The 19,115-nt window shown below is 35.7% G+C and overlaps 1 protein-coding gene across 1 annotated transcript in view; it reads left to right on the top strand.

Annotated features, from left to right (window-relative positions):
* LOC142433259 (dystrophin-like) overlaps positions 1-19,115 on the top strand; it is an 83,073-nt gene that overhangs the window by 33,305 nt on the left and 30,653 nt on the right. Inside the window, exons 4-6 of the mRNA XM_075538340.1 lie at positions 54-227; positions 4,834-4,989; positions 12,812-12,982. Of these exons, the coding sequence (XP_075394455.1) occupies positions 54-227; positions 4,834-4,989; positions 12,812-12,982 (501 nt within the window). The remainder of the gene's footprint in view (positions 1-53; positions 228-4,833; positions 4,990-12,811; positions 12,983-19,115) is intronic.

Genomic DNA, 19,115 nt, shown 5'->3' with positions numbered 1-19,115 from the left:
TATGACTTATTTTTGCCTTGGAATGCTGGTTAAAAGCAATGTCTTCTTTACAGAAAAAACTGCAAGATGTTTCCATGAAGTTTCGACTCTTCCAGAAGCCAGCCAATTTTGAAGAGCGTCTGCAGGAAAGCAAGATGATTTTGGATGAAGTGAAGATGCACTTGCCCGCTTTAGAAACAAGGAGTGTGGAGCAGGAGGTCGTGCAGTCACAGTTGAACCACTGTGTGGTATGTATTAACCCTCCCCCTTTGGAAACTGTGCTGGTAAAATATGCGTAACAAAAATCGTCATTTTGTAGTGTATAGCATATACTCATTAAGTTGTCCAAATATCACCACTATGTGGTTCCAAACATTTTTATAAAAGGAAAAAACAAAACCAAAAGGAGTAAGTCTTTAGTACAATCTCCTCATTTTCCCTTCCTCCAGCCACCTGGGAACCAGTAATAAACATGTTTCCCCTTCTATGCTTTTGTCTATTCTAGATTTTTATGAATGGATTATCTTTTATTTTGTGAATATGGATTGTCCTTTAATTTTGGTAGCTAGAAAGCATAAAAATTTGAATACAGAAATCCTATTTATAAAACTTAAAAAATTCTCAGGTTACATTGTATATCAATAAGTTAAAAATATTGTTGAAGCAAATTTTAGAAATACTTACAGAATTTTTTCTACTAAGATCACCAGTAGATTTTCATTAATTTAAAAGAAATAAGCATGTGTGCATTATAAGCAGTACTAAGAGTTGGGACATTAATAAATAAGTATCAACAGATACACTTATTAAGTGGCAAATGTTACCAGGCATTGGTTCTAGATATTTTTTATAAGTGGGATTATGCAATATTTTAAAAATCTGTACATAATTCAAAATTTAGAAACTTGTTTTCAGACAGCTGTGATAATCATTTTAAAATTATTAGCAAAATTAACAAGATTGTGTAGCGAGATCTGTAGTTTTCCTGTTCTGGACTCAATTCCTACTCATAGAGACCCTATAGAGTGTTCATCAAGCTTCGTAAATATTTATGGTCGCAGATAGACTTTTCTTTCTCCCTTGAACTCGCTGTAGGGTTTAAACCACTGACCTTTAGGTTAGTCCAAAGCGTACCCAGCAGTCACATGAAAGCTAACCTTCTATATGTGCCTTTTATTTTAATCTAAAATCTTCTAAGGAGTATGCGTGACCTGAAAAATGTATGCATTTAATTTTCTAGATCCTTTGACATTATTTGTATTTTGGACGTCTAGAAGGAAAATATGTTAATCTGGGAATATAACTTAAAACAGTAGATGGCATAATATTCATCATCCCAGAAATATTGAGTGCCAAATAAGCTGAGTGATACAGGGGAAAAAAAACAACCAATAACTGCCATCTCTTCAATTCTGACTCACAGTGACCCCCATACCAGGTTTCCAAGTCTGTAATATTTATGGGAGCATTTCCAGATTTCCATTTGAAAAATGAGTGAAAAGTAGCATAAGAATTAAGCAGGCGCATTCTTTTATACTAGTCAGCTCTAATTCTCAAGACAACAGTTCAGTTAAGGACAAATAGCAGGTGCTGCTGCTAGATTCTAATTCAGGTTCTCAGTTCCAAATTCTAGTGTTTTCATACTAGACAGAGAAGGCATGAGACTACAAAGACAGAATAAAAAACATAGAAAGATTCTACTATCTCATGAATAAATCTTTGTTGGACTATTGAAATAGAGCAATGGCCCATGTTGTTATCATTGAAAATTCACGAAGTCTGATGATGCCTCTGACAACATAAAGCTTAGTTATGTGATCTACCAGAGCAGTGGTTCTCAACCTGTGGGACCCTACCCCTTTGGGAATCGAATGACCTTTCACAGGGGTCGCCTGATTCACAACAGTAGCAAAATGACAGTGATGAAGTAGCAACGAAAATAATTTTATGGTTGGGGGTCACCACCACATGAGGAACTGTATTAAAGTGTCACGGCCTTAGGAAGGTTGAGAACCACTGTACCAGACACTCTATGGGAGAGAAAGTAGTCACAGAGTGCATTGGAGAGATGAGTATAAAAGATAAAAAAAAAAAAAAAACCTGACTTGAACACTAAAACCTTTTCAGTTGATTCCCCCTCTAAGGCACACTGGACCTGATCTGGTTTTCAACATTTTCTCTATTTTTCGTTTTTGTTTGTTCATATTGGGATTTATCCTCATTCTCTTTTTAGAACATGTTCCTAATGGTACCTCAGAAAGCCTGTCTGCCAGTAAATATGAGCTGAGAGCCCTTATACCTATACTAGATTGTCCTGTGGCCTGCACTGGGACAGGGAAAACAGGCCAAGGCTCCTATTGAACTTGGTTCTGGTTGAACTGAAGATGACAAAGCCAATGGAAGTAGCCGTTCCATAAATGTATCATATATTCAGTCCTCTCATATTATTTATTATGTAAAAATTTCTTTGAATTTCAAAAGATCCACTTGTCCTATTTACAATATAACAACAACTGAAAGGAAAAAAGAGTCCTTCTTTTGGACATAAGTACAAATATGTTTCCTAACCCAGATTATAAATTTTTTCTACTGTTTCTTGAATGACATGATATGTGTTAAAAATTCCTACAGATCCTGTCATTATCATCAATAAGACAAACCCTGGGGACTCTATTTGGCTATTTAAATATTAAATTGGCATTATTATAAACATGGTGATTGACCATTTGAATATTTCTAAATACACAGCTTTCTAAAATTTATAGGAAAAAATAATAAAAAATTAAAAATTTAGTTTTCTAGAAAGCTAGTACATAACTCACAGTTATCAATAAGAAAATATTAATATCAAACTATCATCAAAGATACTAATGATGAACACAGAGGAAAAAACTGAGAGGAGCACAATAATTAAAAGCAACAGAGATAAATACTATTAATATACATATAACATGGATAACAATATTCTATAAGTGCATAGATAGATGTGCATCTATGGTGAATGCATGTTGGGAGGATGAATGTGACTACTCTCATGATTGTATATAGGTTTGAAAGAGGATATTTTTATACATAGCTATTAATGTAGAAGAACATATAGGGGCAAAGTTATGACACTTATTAGCCATAATCATATACATTTAATGAATGAGTCAATGGACCTAGAGATTCAAGACCATACTCTCAGGGGATTTCAAGGTCAATAGTTCAAAAATATGGCTATGATCTATATTCAATTGTGCTGAATAGCGGCTGGAGTGCTAAACACTTGTGAATAGTCATTGAAGGTGCCACGATTGGTTTCTCCCAGTATGAAGCAAAGGAGAGTGGATAAAATATCAAAGGCACCTGGAAACAATTGCACCTAAGAACCAAGAGGTTGCTCCAACCTCAGCCTCCAGGATCCAGAAACCAGAAATGGATTGTGTTCAGCTACCACAACCAAGTACTTCGAAGAGGCTCACACTAGGGATCCTGCAGAGAGGGGAAGAAAATGTGGAATAAATCTCAAATGATAAGAGAAATATCTCACGTCCTGGCTTGAGAGAGATTAGTGGAAGCCCCTCAATTATGGCCCTTAGTGACTTTTCTGTCTTAGAAGTGAACTAACCCCACTACCCATCTTTCAGCAAAATGATAGGCCTATAAGGTAAAAAATTACACCAGGGCAGACCACACACTTGAGAAACTTCAACCGTTGAAAATAAAAGGGCAAGAGTTGATCAGAGAAAAAATTCAAAATACAGAAAGGGAATGGCAACAGGAGGCAGCATGATGAGTGTGGTTAGACTGGGGGGTTGCTCTCAATGATCAGAAACAATGCATCTGATTGCTGAATGGAAAACTGATTTGCTCTACATATTTCCACTGGAATCCCTATCAAATATTAAAAAGAATAATCAAAAAGTGAAGTAAATGGAATAACTGAGTATTTCTGCAATCTTAATTTAATAAATAATTGATCCCTTCATACACCATACCTGTTTTATACAATTTTAAACTGAACAGAGAAAAACAACCCAATTGATGTTCAAATAACAAAAAGACAACTTAATAGAAATTTCATTCCTAGTAATGAGGAAAAGGAATTGTTCAGTCTTACCAGTGAGCATATTTGATCAGCAACATGTAATGCATACACATATACATACAAACATATAAAAGTATATCTTTTAGGAAAACACTAAAACACAATACTTGTTTGACTTCATTAGTCCAAATATTTTGTGAATCAAAAATAGTGTTTAATACATACATATACATGTATATTTATATGTGTGTGAAAGAATATATATTATTTTAGGGAAGCAAAATATATATACAAATATGATGACAGTAACTTTTTCAAATGTAAGTAGCATACCTAAAAATAACTTCCTTATATATAATGTAAACATAAGAAACACAGTGAGCATGTATCTTTGGCATCTTCTGATCCACTAGTTCCTCAGATGCTGCATGGCACCAATAGGCACTCAGTGAATAGGTGGTGAATGGGTCCCTTCAAACATAAAGCTAGAACTCTAAAGCTCTACCATATGTAATGCAAATAACATACCTTTCATAAGTGAATTTCATAAGCCTAGATTAAAGAATTATTATATTTACTTTAATAAGAATATATACATATCATGCACATGGGAAATGTGTATATAATCATTATCAGAAATTTAAAATGAACCAAAAATTCAAAATCTAGATATTGAACACAATGGAAAAATGCAGCTCAATCAACAATGTAAATATGAATAGCAATTAACGTGCTCTCTAGCTATATTTCTGTTTTTAATAATCATATGGATTAGTTTAAACCTATTTGGTTTAACCCATTTTGGTTTGTGCTTTGTTTCTTAGAATTTGTATAAAAGTCTGAGTGAAGTGAAGTCAGAAGTGGAAATGGTAATAAAGACAGGACGTCAGATTGTACAGAAGAAGCAGACGGAAAACCCCAAAGAACTTGATGAAAGAGTAACAGCCTTGAAATTGCATTATAATGAATTGGGTGCAAAGGTGGGTGCCTGTTTATACCACAAACTCTTCCTAGTTATCTTTAAGTTGTATAGCAAGGATCAGTACTTGTATGTAATTGAAGTCTCAATAATTCATACTTTGTCTTTCTGTGTGTATATACATACACATAAAAAATTCATGATAAAACTCATGATCTTTCAATTCCATTGGCCATAAACTTCTTGAAGCTATAAATATATGTATGTATATATGTGTATATTCATACATATGCATTTATGGAATATATGTATATATAATGTGTAATACTAATTGAGAAACAAAAATTAATAATATACTTATTTGTGATAGTTCTATAAAACATGTTATGCTTAGATATGTAATTTTCATGGAGATTTGTATTGGTCTATCAAGAAGTCTTAAAGGATTTATTTTTGCCAAATATACCTATTTTTTGTTGTATAAATGTATTTCTTATGCCTTGAAGATTGATACATTTCTAAAATACTCTGGCTAAGTCTATTGAGCCGGGCTCATAGGGAATTGCAGTGCATGGTCCATCGTAAGATTGTCAGTTACATTATTTGCCTCTTTGTCAACTCTACATTTTGACGTTGCCAAATAATATACATCATATCTATGAAGGAGATGTCAGAGAAGGTCAAATGTCATCAGCCAAACAAGCCTGGGGAAAAGTATGGAACAGATATCCAGTTGCACAAATGCAAGTTCAGATAGAAGCTGAAGAAAATGAAAACTTGCCAATGCGAACCAAACTACAGCTAGAGTAGATCACACACCGAAATTTGGAAGCCACCTCAAGAACATATTTGACCCATGTAACACTAATGACTGAAGATCAGACGAGCTGTGGATGACACCAAGGATAGCATACATTAAAAGAGTAAAATGTCACCAAAAAGACAGAAAATAAAGACCAAAGATGAATGTCACAAGATTATGAAACTTACTCCCAAGTATAGAGTAACTAAAGCAAATGGAAGAAATCATGAATTAAAATAACTGAGCCTAAGATTTTAAAGGATGTCTCAAGAAGACAAAGTATTATAATAGAATGTCCAAAATGAAGAACACACAGCATTTTTCAAGCTGAACTGAATAAACTGTTAGCCTCACGTGCAATTCCCCTGAGGGTGTCTGTGACTGGGAAATTGGGCCCATGTATAAGCAATATTGTGAGGATGGTACCAGGTTGGACAGTGTTTTGTTCTAATGCACATAGAGTTACTGTGAGCAGGAATTGAATATCAGGTGCCTAACAACAATATGGACAAAATCTTGAAAGACATAATTAACTTCAAAAGTATGGTATGTGAATGATATGCCAATGAAACCATTTTTTAAAAAAAGAAAGCATAATTTTAAATTAACTTGAAGATACATAAAAGTGTAGGGGTGATATTCAACCTTTCAATCAGGTCACAGCCTAATGGTGCCTTGTTGGTATGGTTCCTAGGGAGGGCCCTGGGAACCTCCCCTTCACTCTCTGCCTTCACTTTTCCGCAGACTGACTGACCCTAATTGCTCTTTCTTACATATATGAGTGTCACTAGATTTGTTTCTTTAGTCCACCTGGTCTAATACAATAGTTAACCATTTTAGAAAGTAAAGTATTATTAAGAATAAAGAATTCTACACTGCATGGGAGACCTTACCCAAAACAAAAACCCCAGGAATTGAAGGGCTATCAAATAATATCACTCAACTAACTGAAAAAATACTGGAACCATTCACTAGTTTATGCTAAGAAATTTGGAAGACAGCTTCTCGGCCAATCACCTGGATGTGATCTATATTTGTGCCCAACATAAAGAAATGTTATCCAACAGAATGCAGACAAGATCAAAGCGTGTAATTCATATTATATTCAAGTAAAATTTTGCAAAGGATAATTAAAAACAGGTTCATCAATACATTGAGAACTATCAGAATTGCAAGCTCTGTTCAGAAGAGGACATGGAACAAAGAATATCATTGCTAATATTAGATGGTTAAGGGTTGAAAGCAGAAATAACAGAAGGATATTTACCTGTATTTCATTACTATGCAAATACATTAGACTTTGTGGAACTCAACAAATTATGGATAAAATGGGGGAGAATTGGAATTCCAGGACAACTAATTGTGTCAATTTAGGACCTGTACATAACCAGAGAGGTGGTTATTCAACGAAAATAATGGGGTACTATATGTAGTTTGAAATAAGAAAATATTATATCTTTTACAATATTTATACAATATACACATGGAGAAAATCGTCTAAGGAGGTGAATTGTATGAAGCAGTGTGCTGCATCAGAATTAGTGGAAAGTTCGTTAACAAGCTACCTTATGCAGTAGACACAACTTTGTTGAAAGTGATGAAGACTTGAAACATTTACTAATGAAGATGAAAAACTACAGCCTTCAGTATGAATTAAAATTGAATATAAAGAAATTAAATACATCATCCCTGGACCAATAAACAACTTCATATAAATGAAGAAATATAGAAGTTGTCAAAGACTTCATCTTGCTTGGAAATACAGTCCATGTTCATGGAAGCAGCAGTCAAGAAGTCAAACAACATATTTCATTGAGTAAATAAACTCTCAAAGACCTTTGTAATCTGTTCAAAAGCAAAGATATCACTTTGAGGACAAAGGTTCACCTACCCCGAGCCAGGATGGTCTCATAGGCATGTAATAGATGGACATTGAAGAAGAAAGACCAAAGAATATTAGATACACTTGATTATGGTACTTGCAAAGAATATTGAAAGTACCATGGAACGCCAAAAGAACAAATGAATCTGTCTTGAGAGAAGTACAACCAGAATGAGCAGAAAGGATGAGGAGGCTTCCCCTCATCTACTTGGGACATATGATCAAGAGAGAATATCCCCTAGATAAAGATGTCATGCTTGGTAAGGTAGAAAGGCAGTGAAAAAGATAGAGACTCAACAAGATGAAACTGTACAGTAGCTGCAATCGTGGGCTCAAACAAGAATGATTGTGAAAATGGCTCAGGACCAGGCAATGTTTTGTTCTGTCGTACAAAGGGTAGCTATGAGACAGAATCAACTCAATGGTACCCAAGAACAACAGTAACAAAATTATTGACTTTATTGTATATAATTGAATCAGTAAAAAATACCTTATCTTGGCAATAAATACAATTGTAGTCACAGACAGATATGTAGTCATAGACAGATTTCTCATAGTTCACACTGAAAATTGATGGAGGATTAGGTCTTCATGCTGCTAGCTCCAAGCTGCTAATCGATGAAAGAAAGTGAATTTGTGTATAAATAAGAATCTGAAAACCTCCACTGTCGTTAGTTGATTGTCTTTATGTTTAATAGCTTTTAGTTAAATAGTTGACATATTTTGAAAAGGAGCTGCCACCATTCTATGAAAATAGGTTCATATACTTCAGGTCAGAAATTTTAAAGCACTGATAACCAATGAGTAGAAAAGCATATTGATCATCTTAAAATAAAACTTTCAATTGCTTATTTCTTTCACTAAGCTGCCTTTGTAATAAATAACCCTGACAATCATACAGAACACTTTATTCCTGTATTAAAGATCACCACCAAGGGAAAAGTCATATCTAAACTCATTCTAGTACTTATCAACTTCCACAGATTCTAGTTGTTCCAAATTCAAAATCAATGGAAGGATACCTAGTATCAATATGAGTTTGATAGGGTATCAGTCATTGAAAAAACATCTTTTTTCATAGAAACAAGATTTTATTTTGAAGTGATGGAAATATTTTGAAACTAGTAGATGTAATAGTTTCATGATATTGTGGGTATTATACTCATGATGATATGTCAATTACAACACAATTTTAAAAGCAATCTATAATTAATATTTACAATGGAAACAGAACCTCAAAGACATATAGACAATCTCAAGACCTCTAGAAATTACCTACAAAGGAATGGCAATTTGACTGATTGCTGACTTCTCAAACAATAGAAGAATGAGGTCTCAAACCATTGAGAGAATCAACAGCCACTCCAGTTTTAAACCCAGAAAAAGAACAAAGGCTGAGCCTTTACTATCAACCAATTCTAATGGAAATATTTAAAGACGTCATTGTAAAAAATAATTTTATACTCAAGAGTTTATTATTTGACATTTGTGGCTGTGTTAATATGCTGACAAGTATAATTTTAAAAGAAATATCTGTATTTTGTAAAATAGTGTTTTTTTGTTTTAATAATAATATGTATTTCATTGTGATATACATTGTGGCTTGGGGATTTTTTTTTTTACCACAGATGATTTCAGCACTATCTTTGTCTTTGAAGGAGTAAGTTTAACATAAAATAACATGGAATAAATCATTTAGAATATAAAGCAATAAAAGTGACATTAAGAAACTATTAGTGTCCAAAATTTAGTATTATTAGAAATTGAGTGATGCTTGTAAAGATTTAAAGACCCATTTATTTCTGATATATACATTGGATAATTTATGTTTACTCTACCATTTTGTCACTTAGCAATTAAAGCAACATACAAGTACTAAAAATAATACTTAACTGTCATAGCATGAGAGAAACAGTGAAATTATAGAGCAGAAATTTATTTTAAGAGTAATGATTCATTTATAAACAATGATAAGGGAAAGATGTTGAAATAGCATACCAGAAACTTCTTGAATACATGCATTCTTCACTGAAAAATAAGTGGTTGCTTTTGACTTTCATAACATCTTCAGAAGAACTGTTTTTCATTAATAAAAGCAAAGAGAACAAAAGAGTCTTAATTTAATATGTCTCTTTTTGTCATTTTAAGATTGCATACTTGTTAAATAAAATTTAGAATTTATATTTTGCTTATCTCAAATCAAAAGCTTATGTTGTAAAATATATAGCATGTTTCTTAATAGCAACAGTTCACCTCAATTGTTTACTAAATGAAACATTGACTGCTTTCTTACATCTACTTATAAATTACTTGAGAACTAATATTACACTGAACACTCTATAATCCCTTGTTTGACTTTTCTATGCTTTAAATTTATTCGAAATATATATACTCAGATCAGCCTGAAAATCCATTTTAAATTGTTCTTGGAATGGTGAGTGCTGAAACACTGGACTGCAGGTGGCGCTCTTTAAATACATCGCCTCCCCACATACAGCTACACAAAAGGAAACAGTGCAAATGTTTCCTTAAGATGGCAGTGTCTCCTGTTTCTTCAAAACCTACTGAGCAGGATATACACAAAATAAAATTTTTCTACCAATAATACATGGAAAGAAAAATAACTTTGCAGACAAACACACAGTAGACTAAGAATTTTTTTTCTCCCCTCCTACACACACACACACACAAAAACTGTCCTTGCAGTCACAAGGGCAGCTGCTCTTTATTTGTCTAGTGGAAAAAAAGACACAAAAGTCACAGAACAACAACAAAAAATAATTGCAGCGTTGGCAACTAAATCTTTTCTTCAGGTACATACCTTTTTAGGTACAAAGGAGCTAGTGAATGTTTATGTGAATGTGAGGGGGCTACCCCCACAAAACCAGAATTGTACTGGGCAGAGAGGAGCTTTTGTAGTATGCATATTCACACAGGCACCCACTGACCCACTGGTGTCACCTTGGAGGGTTCTCTCTGGTCACAGTGATTTTTTTTTTTTCGTAAAAGCAATGTATTTGCACTTCAATTATTTATTTATTTTTTTTATGGTTAATGTAAGAGAACGGCGTGTGACACTAACATTTTGTTTCCTGCTCTGGTAAAAAGACCCAGAAACTGTTGTGATGTTGAATACAGCTTACAAGAATAGTGCTGTGGGGAACTCAACTGTAAGAATGGTGTTTTTCTTTTTTTTAAAAGGTGAAATATCAATTGATGACACCTCAATATGGATGTCTGTCAACTTCCCAAAAGGACAATAAAAGTCAACTCATAGTGCATTTGGAGTTTGTTCCACCAAGTTAGACTCTTAACCAAACTTTCTAGTTAGAGGTTCTGAAAAGATTGTGTAACCGTGATTTGTGGCAGATATGGGACTGATTTTGGCACCATGACAATACACCTGCTCCCGCAGCCATCTAAGTACGCCAGTTTGGGGCAAAAATCAGCATGCCCCTCTTGTCCCATTCACCTGACTCACCTGACCTTGCTCCATGTGACTTCTTTTGGTTTCTGTGAATGAAGAGAGACATGAAAGGAGAGCGAGTTGAAGACATAGAAGAGGTGAAGAAAAATCAAGGGAGGTGCTGTCAGCCATCCAAACAGATGAGTTTGAAAAGTGTTTCCAAGAATGGAATTGCAGATTTGGCAAATAAATTAAATGCAATGGAGAGTACCTTGAAAGTGATAAAGTTGTTTTGTTAAAAAAATGTAAATACAATGTATAATTCATTTTTGGGGGTTACCCCCTCATATAGAATCCAGACCAAAGTGACAGCATATTTTGCTTGATTCCAGAAGTTAAACATTTTAAATGTTTCTTTGCCTTTGATATTCTGGCATTTCTACAGTTAGATTTGTATTTGGTTTGTAGAAGTGGATATATGGTTGCCACCTATTATGCCTATCATTTATACTACCTAAATGATCACTTACATTTTTTCTCTTTAATGTATTCTGAGTGTTGAAATTAACCTGTAGTCTACTCTTTATGTGTCTTAGCAGTAAAAACCATGTTTTTGATGTTTTTACCAGTAAACTTCAATCATATCTGTGTTGGAAGGGGTACACTCAGAAAGTTCCCTAGAAACCCAAATGGCTAGATTTTGTATCACATATGTGTACATGTTTTTGAGAGAGCAATCCCTGAAAAGAACATCATGTTTGGGAAAGTAGAAAAAGAGGAAGATGCTCAAGGAGCTTCACTGACATAATGTCAGCAGCCATGGCCTCTGACCTAACAACATTTGAGTAGATGCTACAGTATCTGACAGTTTTCCTATCTATTGTACATTAATGGGATCATTGTGGATTGGAACCAACTCAATGGCACTGAAGAGCAGCAACACAATTATAAGTTTCTTCTGTACATTCAAGCACCATTTTTAGTAAACCACCCTTAAATAGAGTGATAGGAATGAAGGAATGGATTGAAATTCTACCATGTGCTGGGCTCTAGCCAATGTACTGCATTTATTCTCACAATAGCCCTATGTGATAGAATGATCCCACTTAATGGATGAATAAGCTGATGGAAAATTATCTTGCCCGGGATTATAGTAAAGTTGGAGATTCACGGGGTGACAGAGTCCATCATTGTTCCAGTCCATACTTATTGCCTCTCCAGGACCACAACAGAAGTGAACACTGCCAAGTCCTGCACAGTCCTTATAATTTCTTAGGTTTGAGCTCATTGTGGCAAGCACTGTGTAAATCCATCTCATTGAAGGCTTTCATTTTTTTCACTGACCCTATGCTTTAAAAAAGCATGATGTCCTTTTCCAGGAACTGACCCCGCCTGGTAACATGTCATATGCATATAAAAATTATAACACTTTTAACAAATATCTTTGAAAAAAGACTGTCAGGTTTTGAAGACAGATGAACCATATCTTCTGCATGATGTCCTCCCGTCTATTCATTAGAAACATTGGTCATAAATTTATTTAATTTACAATACAGACAAGTTGATATAGTTTTGTCTTTTATCATGACACTACATTTTGGAGAAGAAATCTTATTTCTTGTGCCCTGGACTATTATTATGGACTGTTCATATTCCAACCATATTATTTACTGAAATGTGATTTTGACTGATAATGAAAAGATTATTTTAGAATGAAAAATATATGAAAGTTCCAATTATATGAGTGTAAACCTGAATTGAAGAAGAAAACTGTTTTTTATCTTCCTTTTCAGGTAACAGAAAGAAAGCAACAGTTGGAAAAATGCTTGAAATTGTCCCGGAAGATGCGAAAGGAAATGAATGCCTTAACAGAATGGCTGGCAGCTACAGATATGGAATTGACAAAGAGATCAGCAGTTGAAGGGATGCCTAGTAATTTGGATTCTGAAGTTGCCTGGGGAAAGGTAAAACTATATTACTGAAGGTTATTTTTAATGTACAGGAAAACACATTGCAGTAAGATTTTATAAGGAAGTATTTACTGTGCAACATCAATGGAATTACAAAATATTCTCTCACTGTATTTCCCCTCTTCTGAAGATTTCATCAGTAGTTTACCTCTATATTTTGAGACCACGATAAAACCAATGGTAAGCTTCTACAAGAATCTTTTAAAGGTTTGCTTAGAATTAGCTACGTTATGGAAAAGCTCCTTAAAGAATGCAGAAAGACTGTCCCCACATCCGGCTCTGGTTTCTCAGTGACTTGCCGAAGACCTCAGTGTCATGATGGAGCCCACAACCATCAGGACAAAAGGAAACATCGACTGAGGACAGTACTTGAAAGGTCAGCAGAACACAGATGTCAGGGACAAAGAGCACAGGGCCTCCTTTAATCCTCAGCTGGTCAATTCCTACCATTAATCTGACATCCAATCAGATAGTTTTTTACTTGCTAGAATTTAAGGGCAAGGCACTCCTTTCCTAGCATGTGTTAATACACTTGAGGTTTGCTACCATGATTCGTGAAATTGTGTTCATGTATTTATGAATACAAACTGACATTAAAAATGTGTGTTTGCCTTAAAATTTACCCTGGTTTTGGACACTACAGGAAAAATACATCATAGATTTCCACTCATTTTAAAATAAAATATCAGCAAATGTTTTCCTGTATTAAAAAGATATATATATTTGATCTCTGTGCTTTTAATTCAAAATGTTATCTCGATGATCCAAAGTCATTAAGTTTTCATTGCATCACGAAAAATCAACATCATACATTGAAACTGAAAGTGAGAAATTATTTTAAAATGAAATAATCAAAAGTCAAATCGTTATAGTTTATTGACTTAGGAAACATTAAAATGAAGAGTGATTGAATTTATTTTTCTTCCCATTCAAAATGGAGTTAATGTTAGGGGTAAACTATTTAACTATAGTTATTCAGTATTGTATACCACGTGAGGTTATTGTAGTAAGGAAGAAAAGGGGGGCTTGGTTAAAAAAATGATGTATCAATCTTATATTTGCTTACAACTCCAATAAATATATTTCTGTGATTATTTAGTTTAAGACTACAACTTTTATATGCATATATGTACACTGAGGAGCTGTGGGAAATACAATTAAAAGCTTGATGGCTTTAAGAGTATTAGAGTTTATTTCCATTGAACAAAAATTTAGTGTAGGGAGGTAGCTTTATTCTTCAGGACATCCTTTCAAGAGTTAAAATGACTCTGGGCCAGCTAGGGCCACATGAGCCACCCTGGGGGCTTGGGTTGGTGCAGCCCCAGGAAGACACCAGCTAGCTCAGACCACAGGCCAGGCCAGCCTGTGTGGGGAGGGCATGGGGGTGCCACACAGGGGCAGGCTTTTACACAGCAGTGGCCCTGCCCCTTCTGTGAGGCCAGGCCTTGGGGGCGGAGCCCTGGGCTTTTTTGGCTTCCTGTCACGGGGGTATGCCGCCCACCCTCCCCTCCCCAGTAAATGACAGCCAGCCCTTGTGTCTTCATGGGGGCCTGTAGCATGGTGACGTTTCATGGGGCTTTTCTTCCCTCCCCTGTTAAAACGCATCTTCCCTGCTCCTGGGTCCGGCCAAACCCAGCTTTCTGAAAGGGGACTCTACACAGTAGGGTTGAGCGGGGACCAGAAACTCCAGGCCTCCATGGAACCCAGAGCGGGCACTGCCCCAGCCTTCCTGTCCACCTGCTGGCTGAGGGCAGGCCTGACCGAGGAGGATGCCTCACTCTGTACCGAGCAGCATCTCCCCATCTCCCCACCAGGGCCCTGCCTGGGTCTTGGAAATGGGATGAGCAGACTCGCAGCTTTTCCCAGACTCTCTGTATTGGTCTTTCCTCCTGGGGCTGGGGGCCCACCTCTCCCCTGTGCTCTGATGGTACCTGCTGAGCCTCTAGGTCCTGCCCTGTCCTGGGCCTCCCTTCTCAGCCTTCTCTTGGGAAGGGTTCCAGGGTAACCCAGTGAGCTACTGGAGCAGCAGTGTGTGGGAGAGGGGCTGACCCGGGCCCCCCAGCTCTCGGCTGTACCCTGGAATGAGAGAAGCCTGCTCTGCCTCCCCTTTCTGCCTCTGGCCGTGTGGCCTCCCCAGGCAAAGCTGGGAACCCCAGCAGAGGCTGGCTTCAGAGGGACGGGTGTGTGTAAGAACGTGTACATAGAATTGTTTCCCTCTCTCACTTATCCTTTTTTGGTTGTTGTTTGCTTCTTTTGCTTTTGCCAGCTTCGGCTTATTCTACTTCCAATGCTGTTTTTTGGCCCTGTAAAATACTGGAAATTCCATGTTTTTATTTATGAATAAAGACTGATGTTTCTCATGAAAAAAAAAGAGTTAAAATGCTAATTGATACCCAGTCAATTCTAACTAACAATGACCCCATGTGATATGACTTTTCAGATGTAGAGCACCAGGCCCTTCTGTGGTAACTGTGGGTGTACTTGAACCTCTAATCTTTGTTTAGCAGTAGAATACATTAAGCCATTAGCATCATCCAGGGACTCCAGAAGTTCATCACATTGAGCTTTCCGCAATGGTGGTAAAATATAGTCTAGAGTCTTGGCCATATTGCCATGGCTAGAGAAAACGTTTTATAGTCTAAAATATAGCCTAGAGTCTCTAGCCATTGCAATGGCTGGAGAAAATGTTTTATACAAGACATCGTGAATGAACCCATATTAGAATTATTTCACCTTTAATAAAAATAAAAGCATACATGCAGGTAAATTCTTTAAAGTTTTGGAAAGCAAGGATTTACTGTGAGAACTAAGGTGTACCTGACCCAAGCCATGGAATTTTCAATTGCCTCATATACATGTGAAAGCTAGAAATTGAATAAGGTAGTCTAAAGAAGAATATGCATTCAAATTATGATACTGGCGAAGACAATTGAAAGTACCATGGACTGCCTTAAACATTGTCATGAAAGAAGTACAGTCAGAATGCTTCTTAGAATGAAGGATGGGGTGATACTTGGTCTTATATAGGTTGCCATGCTATCAGGAGAGTTCAGTACTTGGAAAAGGACATCATGCTTGGTAGAGCAGCAGTGAAAAAGAGGCAGACCTTTCGACAAAATGAATTGACATGGAGGCTCAAACAGAAAGCCAACACTGAGGATGGCATAGGGCCCAAAGCACTATGAGTTGGAACTGACTCGCTGTCACTTCACAAAACCAACAGCAACACCTGAATAACCATGTGCCCAGCTAAAACGATGAATAGATCTATGAGAGAATGACTTCTGGTCGACGACTGACATGGCTGTTTAAGAATTTCATTCTTGTGAAAGACATAAGGCCCATGCAACCTCTCTCTCTCTCTTTCTCTCCTTACAAAACATGGATCCTTATAATGGTAGTCCCTGAGATAAAAAATAATGAACATTTTTATGCTCTATGAAAGTAAGAAATAAAGGAAAACAAGTATGGGACAAGTAGTGGTACACAGAGGAGATTCAGGAACATCACCTTGGCTGCATTTTGAGTCATCTTTACATTGACATCATAAGCAGTCTCTTTGATTGCTCATTTCAAATGTTATGCGAGAACTCTCTAAATTAAAGATGGAATAACTGCATAACTGCATCCAGACATCGAGCTAGCCATGAAAGGAATTTGAAGAAATGTGAGTAAAACGTACATGTAACTTCAGGAGATGCTCTAAAATTATGCCAAATCAGAACTCTATTCCAGAGTACCATGCCAGCATTTCATAAGTTACCTAATGAGGTGTTTTGACACCAGCCTCACCTTGAAAGTACTGGAACAAGTTAATGAACCCTGCAATGGTTTCTAGAGATGCTTTTGCATAGAAAGCTTGAGAGTCGTGGACTTATTGAGTCCGTCTGACAAGTAATTGTGTTCCAAAAGACGTAATGCTATTTTATACTTTAACAATAACAACAAAAAAGTTAGAAACCTATCATTTTAAGCCTTTATTTTCCTTTAAAATAAAAAATAATTTATTGTTTGGGGAGCTTTTGATTTAAATGTCATATAGTCTATGTATCTGCCTGTCATTCCAAGATTTTTTTAATTGGCAAAATTTAGAATTTAATTGGCTACTTTTAAAATTATGTTTTATTGTTGTTCTTGAAACTGTACACATCAAAACATACACCATTTCAGCAGCTCCAACATGTACAGTTCAAGGTCTGTGATGACCTTTTTTCTCACGCATCGTTTCTCCGTCGTTCCATTTCTTGTCACATCAATTCACTGGTCTCTAAGGGTTCTATCCAATGTTCCAAGTTGTGATTGTCACTTGAAAAGAGTAGAATGCAGAAGGCAGACGTTTAAAAGCCAGTTAAACTTGTTTGATTCGATGAAGATGCCAGGGGCCATATATAGTTCGAATTTAAAAGATTATTTTAGGGCAATGGATTCAGAGTTTCATTCAGGCTTATTGGCTCCAGGAAAATCTCTAGTCATTCATAACTTTAGATTCTGTTCTTCATTCCCCCTACTCACCTTTGGTGATGATTCTTCTAAACTTTTTAAAACTATTGTGGTAAGAATTGTACGAGCCCCCAATAAAATGATTAAAAAAAACACAAAGGAGCTAAGGTTCATTACTTTTTAGATCAGAATCTCAGGAAATACTTGGAGAATATGCTGCAGTGCCCTGTGTGTCCTTCCAGAGCCTCTCATGTCTACCCTGTGCCTTAGAAGGCTCCATTCAAATAAACAGCATTACTTGGGTATCCTTGAAAAGAAACTATTATATTCATTTCTACTACATATCTCTCCATTCTATTGACCAAAGACATTGCATTTCATTATATATGAACATTTTGCAATGGCTAGAGAAAAAGTTTTATACAAGACATTGTGAATGAATCCATATTAGAATTATTTCACCTTTAATAAAAATAAAAGCATATATTCAAGTATACTTAGTAAAGGTAAATGTTTTAATTTTTATTTTTATTGCATTTAATCAGTCTCATTTATTATGGATTTCCTTATATATCTAAAGAGTCCTCGTGGTGATGTCAGGTAAGAGACAGACTGCTAACCACAAAGTAGGTGGTTTAAAGCCACCAGCCTCTCCAAGGGCGGAAGATGAGGCGCTCTGTTCCCATAAACAGTAACCCTAGATAGAGTCACTATCCATTGGGATAGAATAGAAGGCAGTGGGTTCATTCATTATTGTTGTTATTGTTATTATGATCATATGCACCTTCAGAAAATAATTTTAGCATGGCTTAAAGAAATACAGAGAGTACACCTGGTATTCAGAAATAAATTAGAAAATGAGGAGCAAGCAATACTTAGAGGAAGGAAAATTATTCAAGTTTTACATAGATATGTATCCATACTATCACATGGAGTGTGAAATGGGAGGGAAGGGTAAAGGCACACATTTTGTCTTCAAGTTTTATATCTGGCCAAACCAAGGAGTTATGGTGATCAGCGTCCAAATGATCAAAACTCAAATTAAAATATTTCTAAAATTATACTACTAGTCTGATAGCTTTTTTAGAGCATACATTCACAAAGAAAATTAACTGAAAATAAATTTCCGAAGATACAGTAGATTTTATGAATTTATTTCATTTCATTAATCAAAATGTAAAAGTCAGTTCAGGAATTCAGCTCCCTCAGTTCCCATTAATATTCAAATGTGATCTAAAATTTAAATGGCCAACTAGACATCCCTAATGCATGTTTTCTAAGCCAAAACATGTTCATGCCTCTCAGGTTATTGAATCATTCACAGCTATCATTTTTCACGCATTGACTCATGTTATTCTAATTCCAGAAGTTTGTGAGGAGAGTCACACACACACACACACACAAATAATAATATATGTCACACAGAGTGTAAAATAATGCAAACTAATTGATATGTACATAGTTTTGTATGTAACATGTTATTTTTTCAATTTTCAAATTTATTTCAAGAACACGTTTTTATAATATACAGCAGTAGGAAGAATTTTTAGTTACTTACATTATCTTTCTGATGTCATTTCCGACCAAAAAGATTAAATTTGTAAGTACCACACAATGCAACTTGATAGAATGTATCTTTCCTTTTTTCCAGTAACATTCAACACTATATTTTAAAGTCACCCACTCC

The sequence above is a fragment of the Tenrec ecaudatus genome, chromosome X (assembly GCF_050624435.1).
Source record: "Tenrec ecaudatus isolate mTenEca1 chromosome X, mTenEca1.hap1, whole genome shotgun sequence".
In the NCBI taxonomy this organism is placed as follows: Eukaryota; Metazoa; Chordata; class Mammalia; order Afrosoricida; family Tenrecidae; genus Tenrec; species Tenrec ecaudatus.
This window is presented reverse-complemented; position numbering and strand designations above follow the sequence as displayed.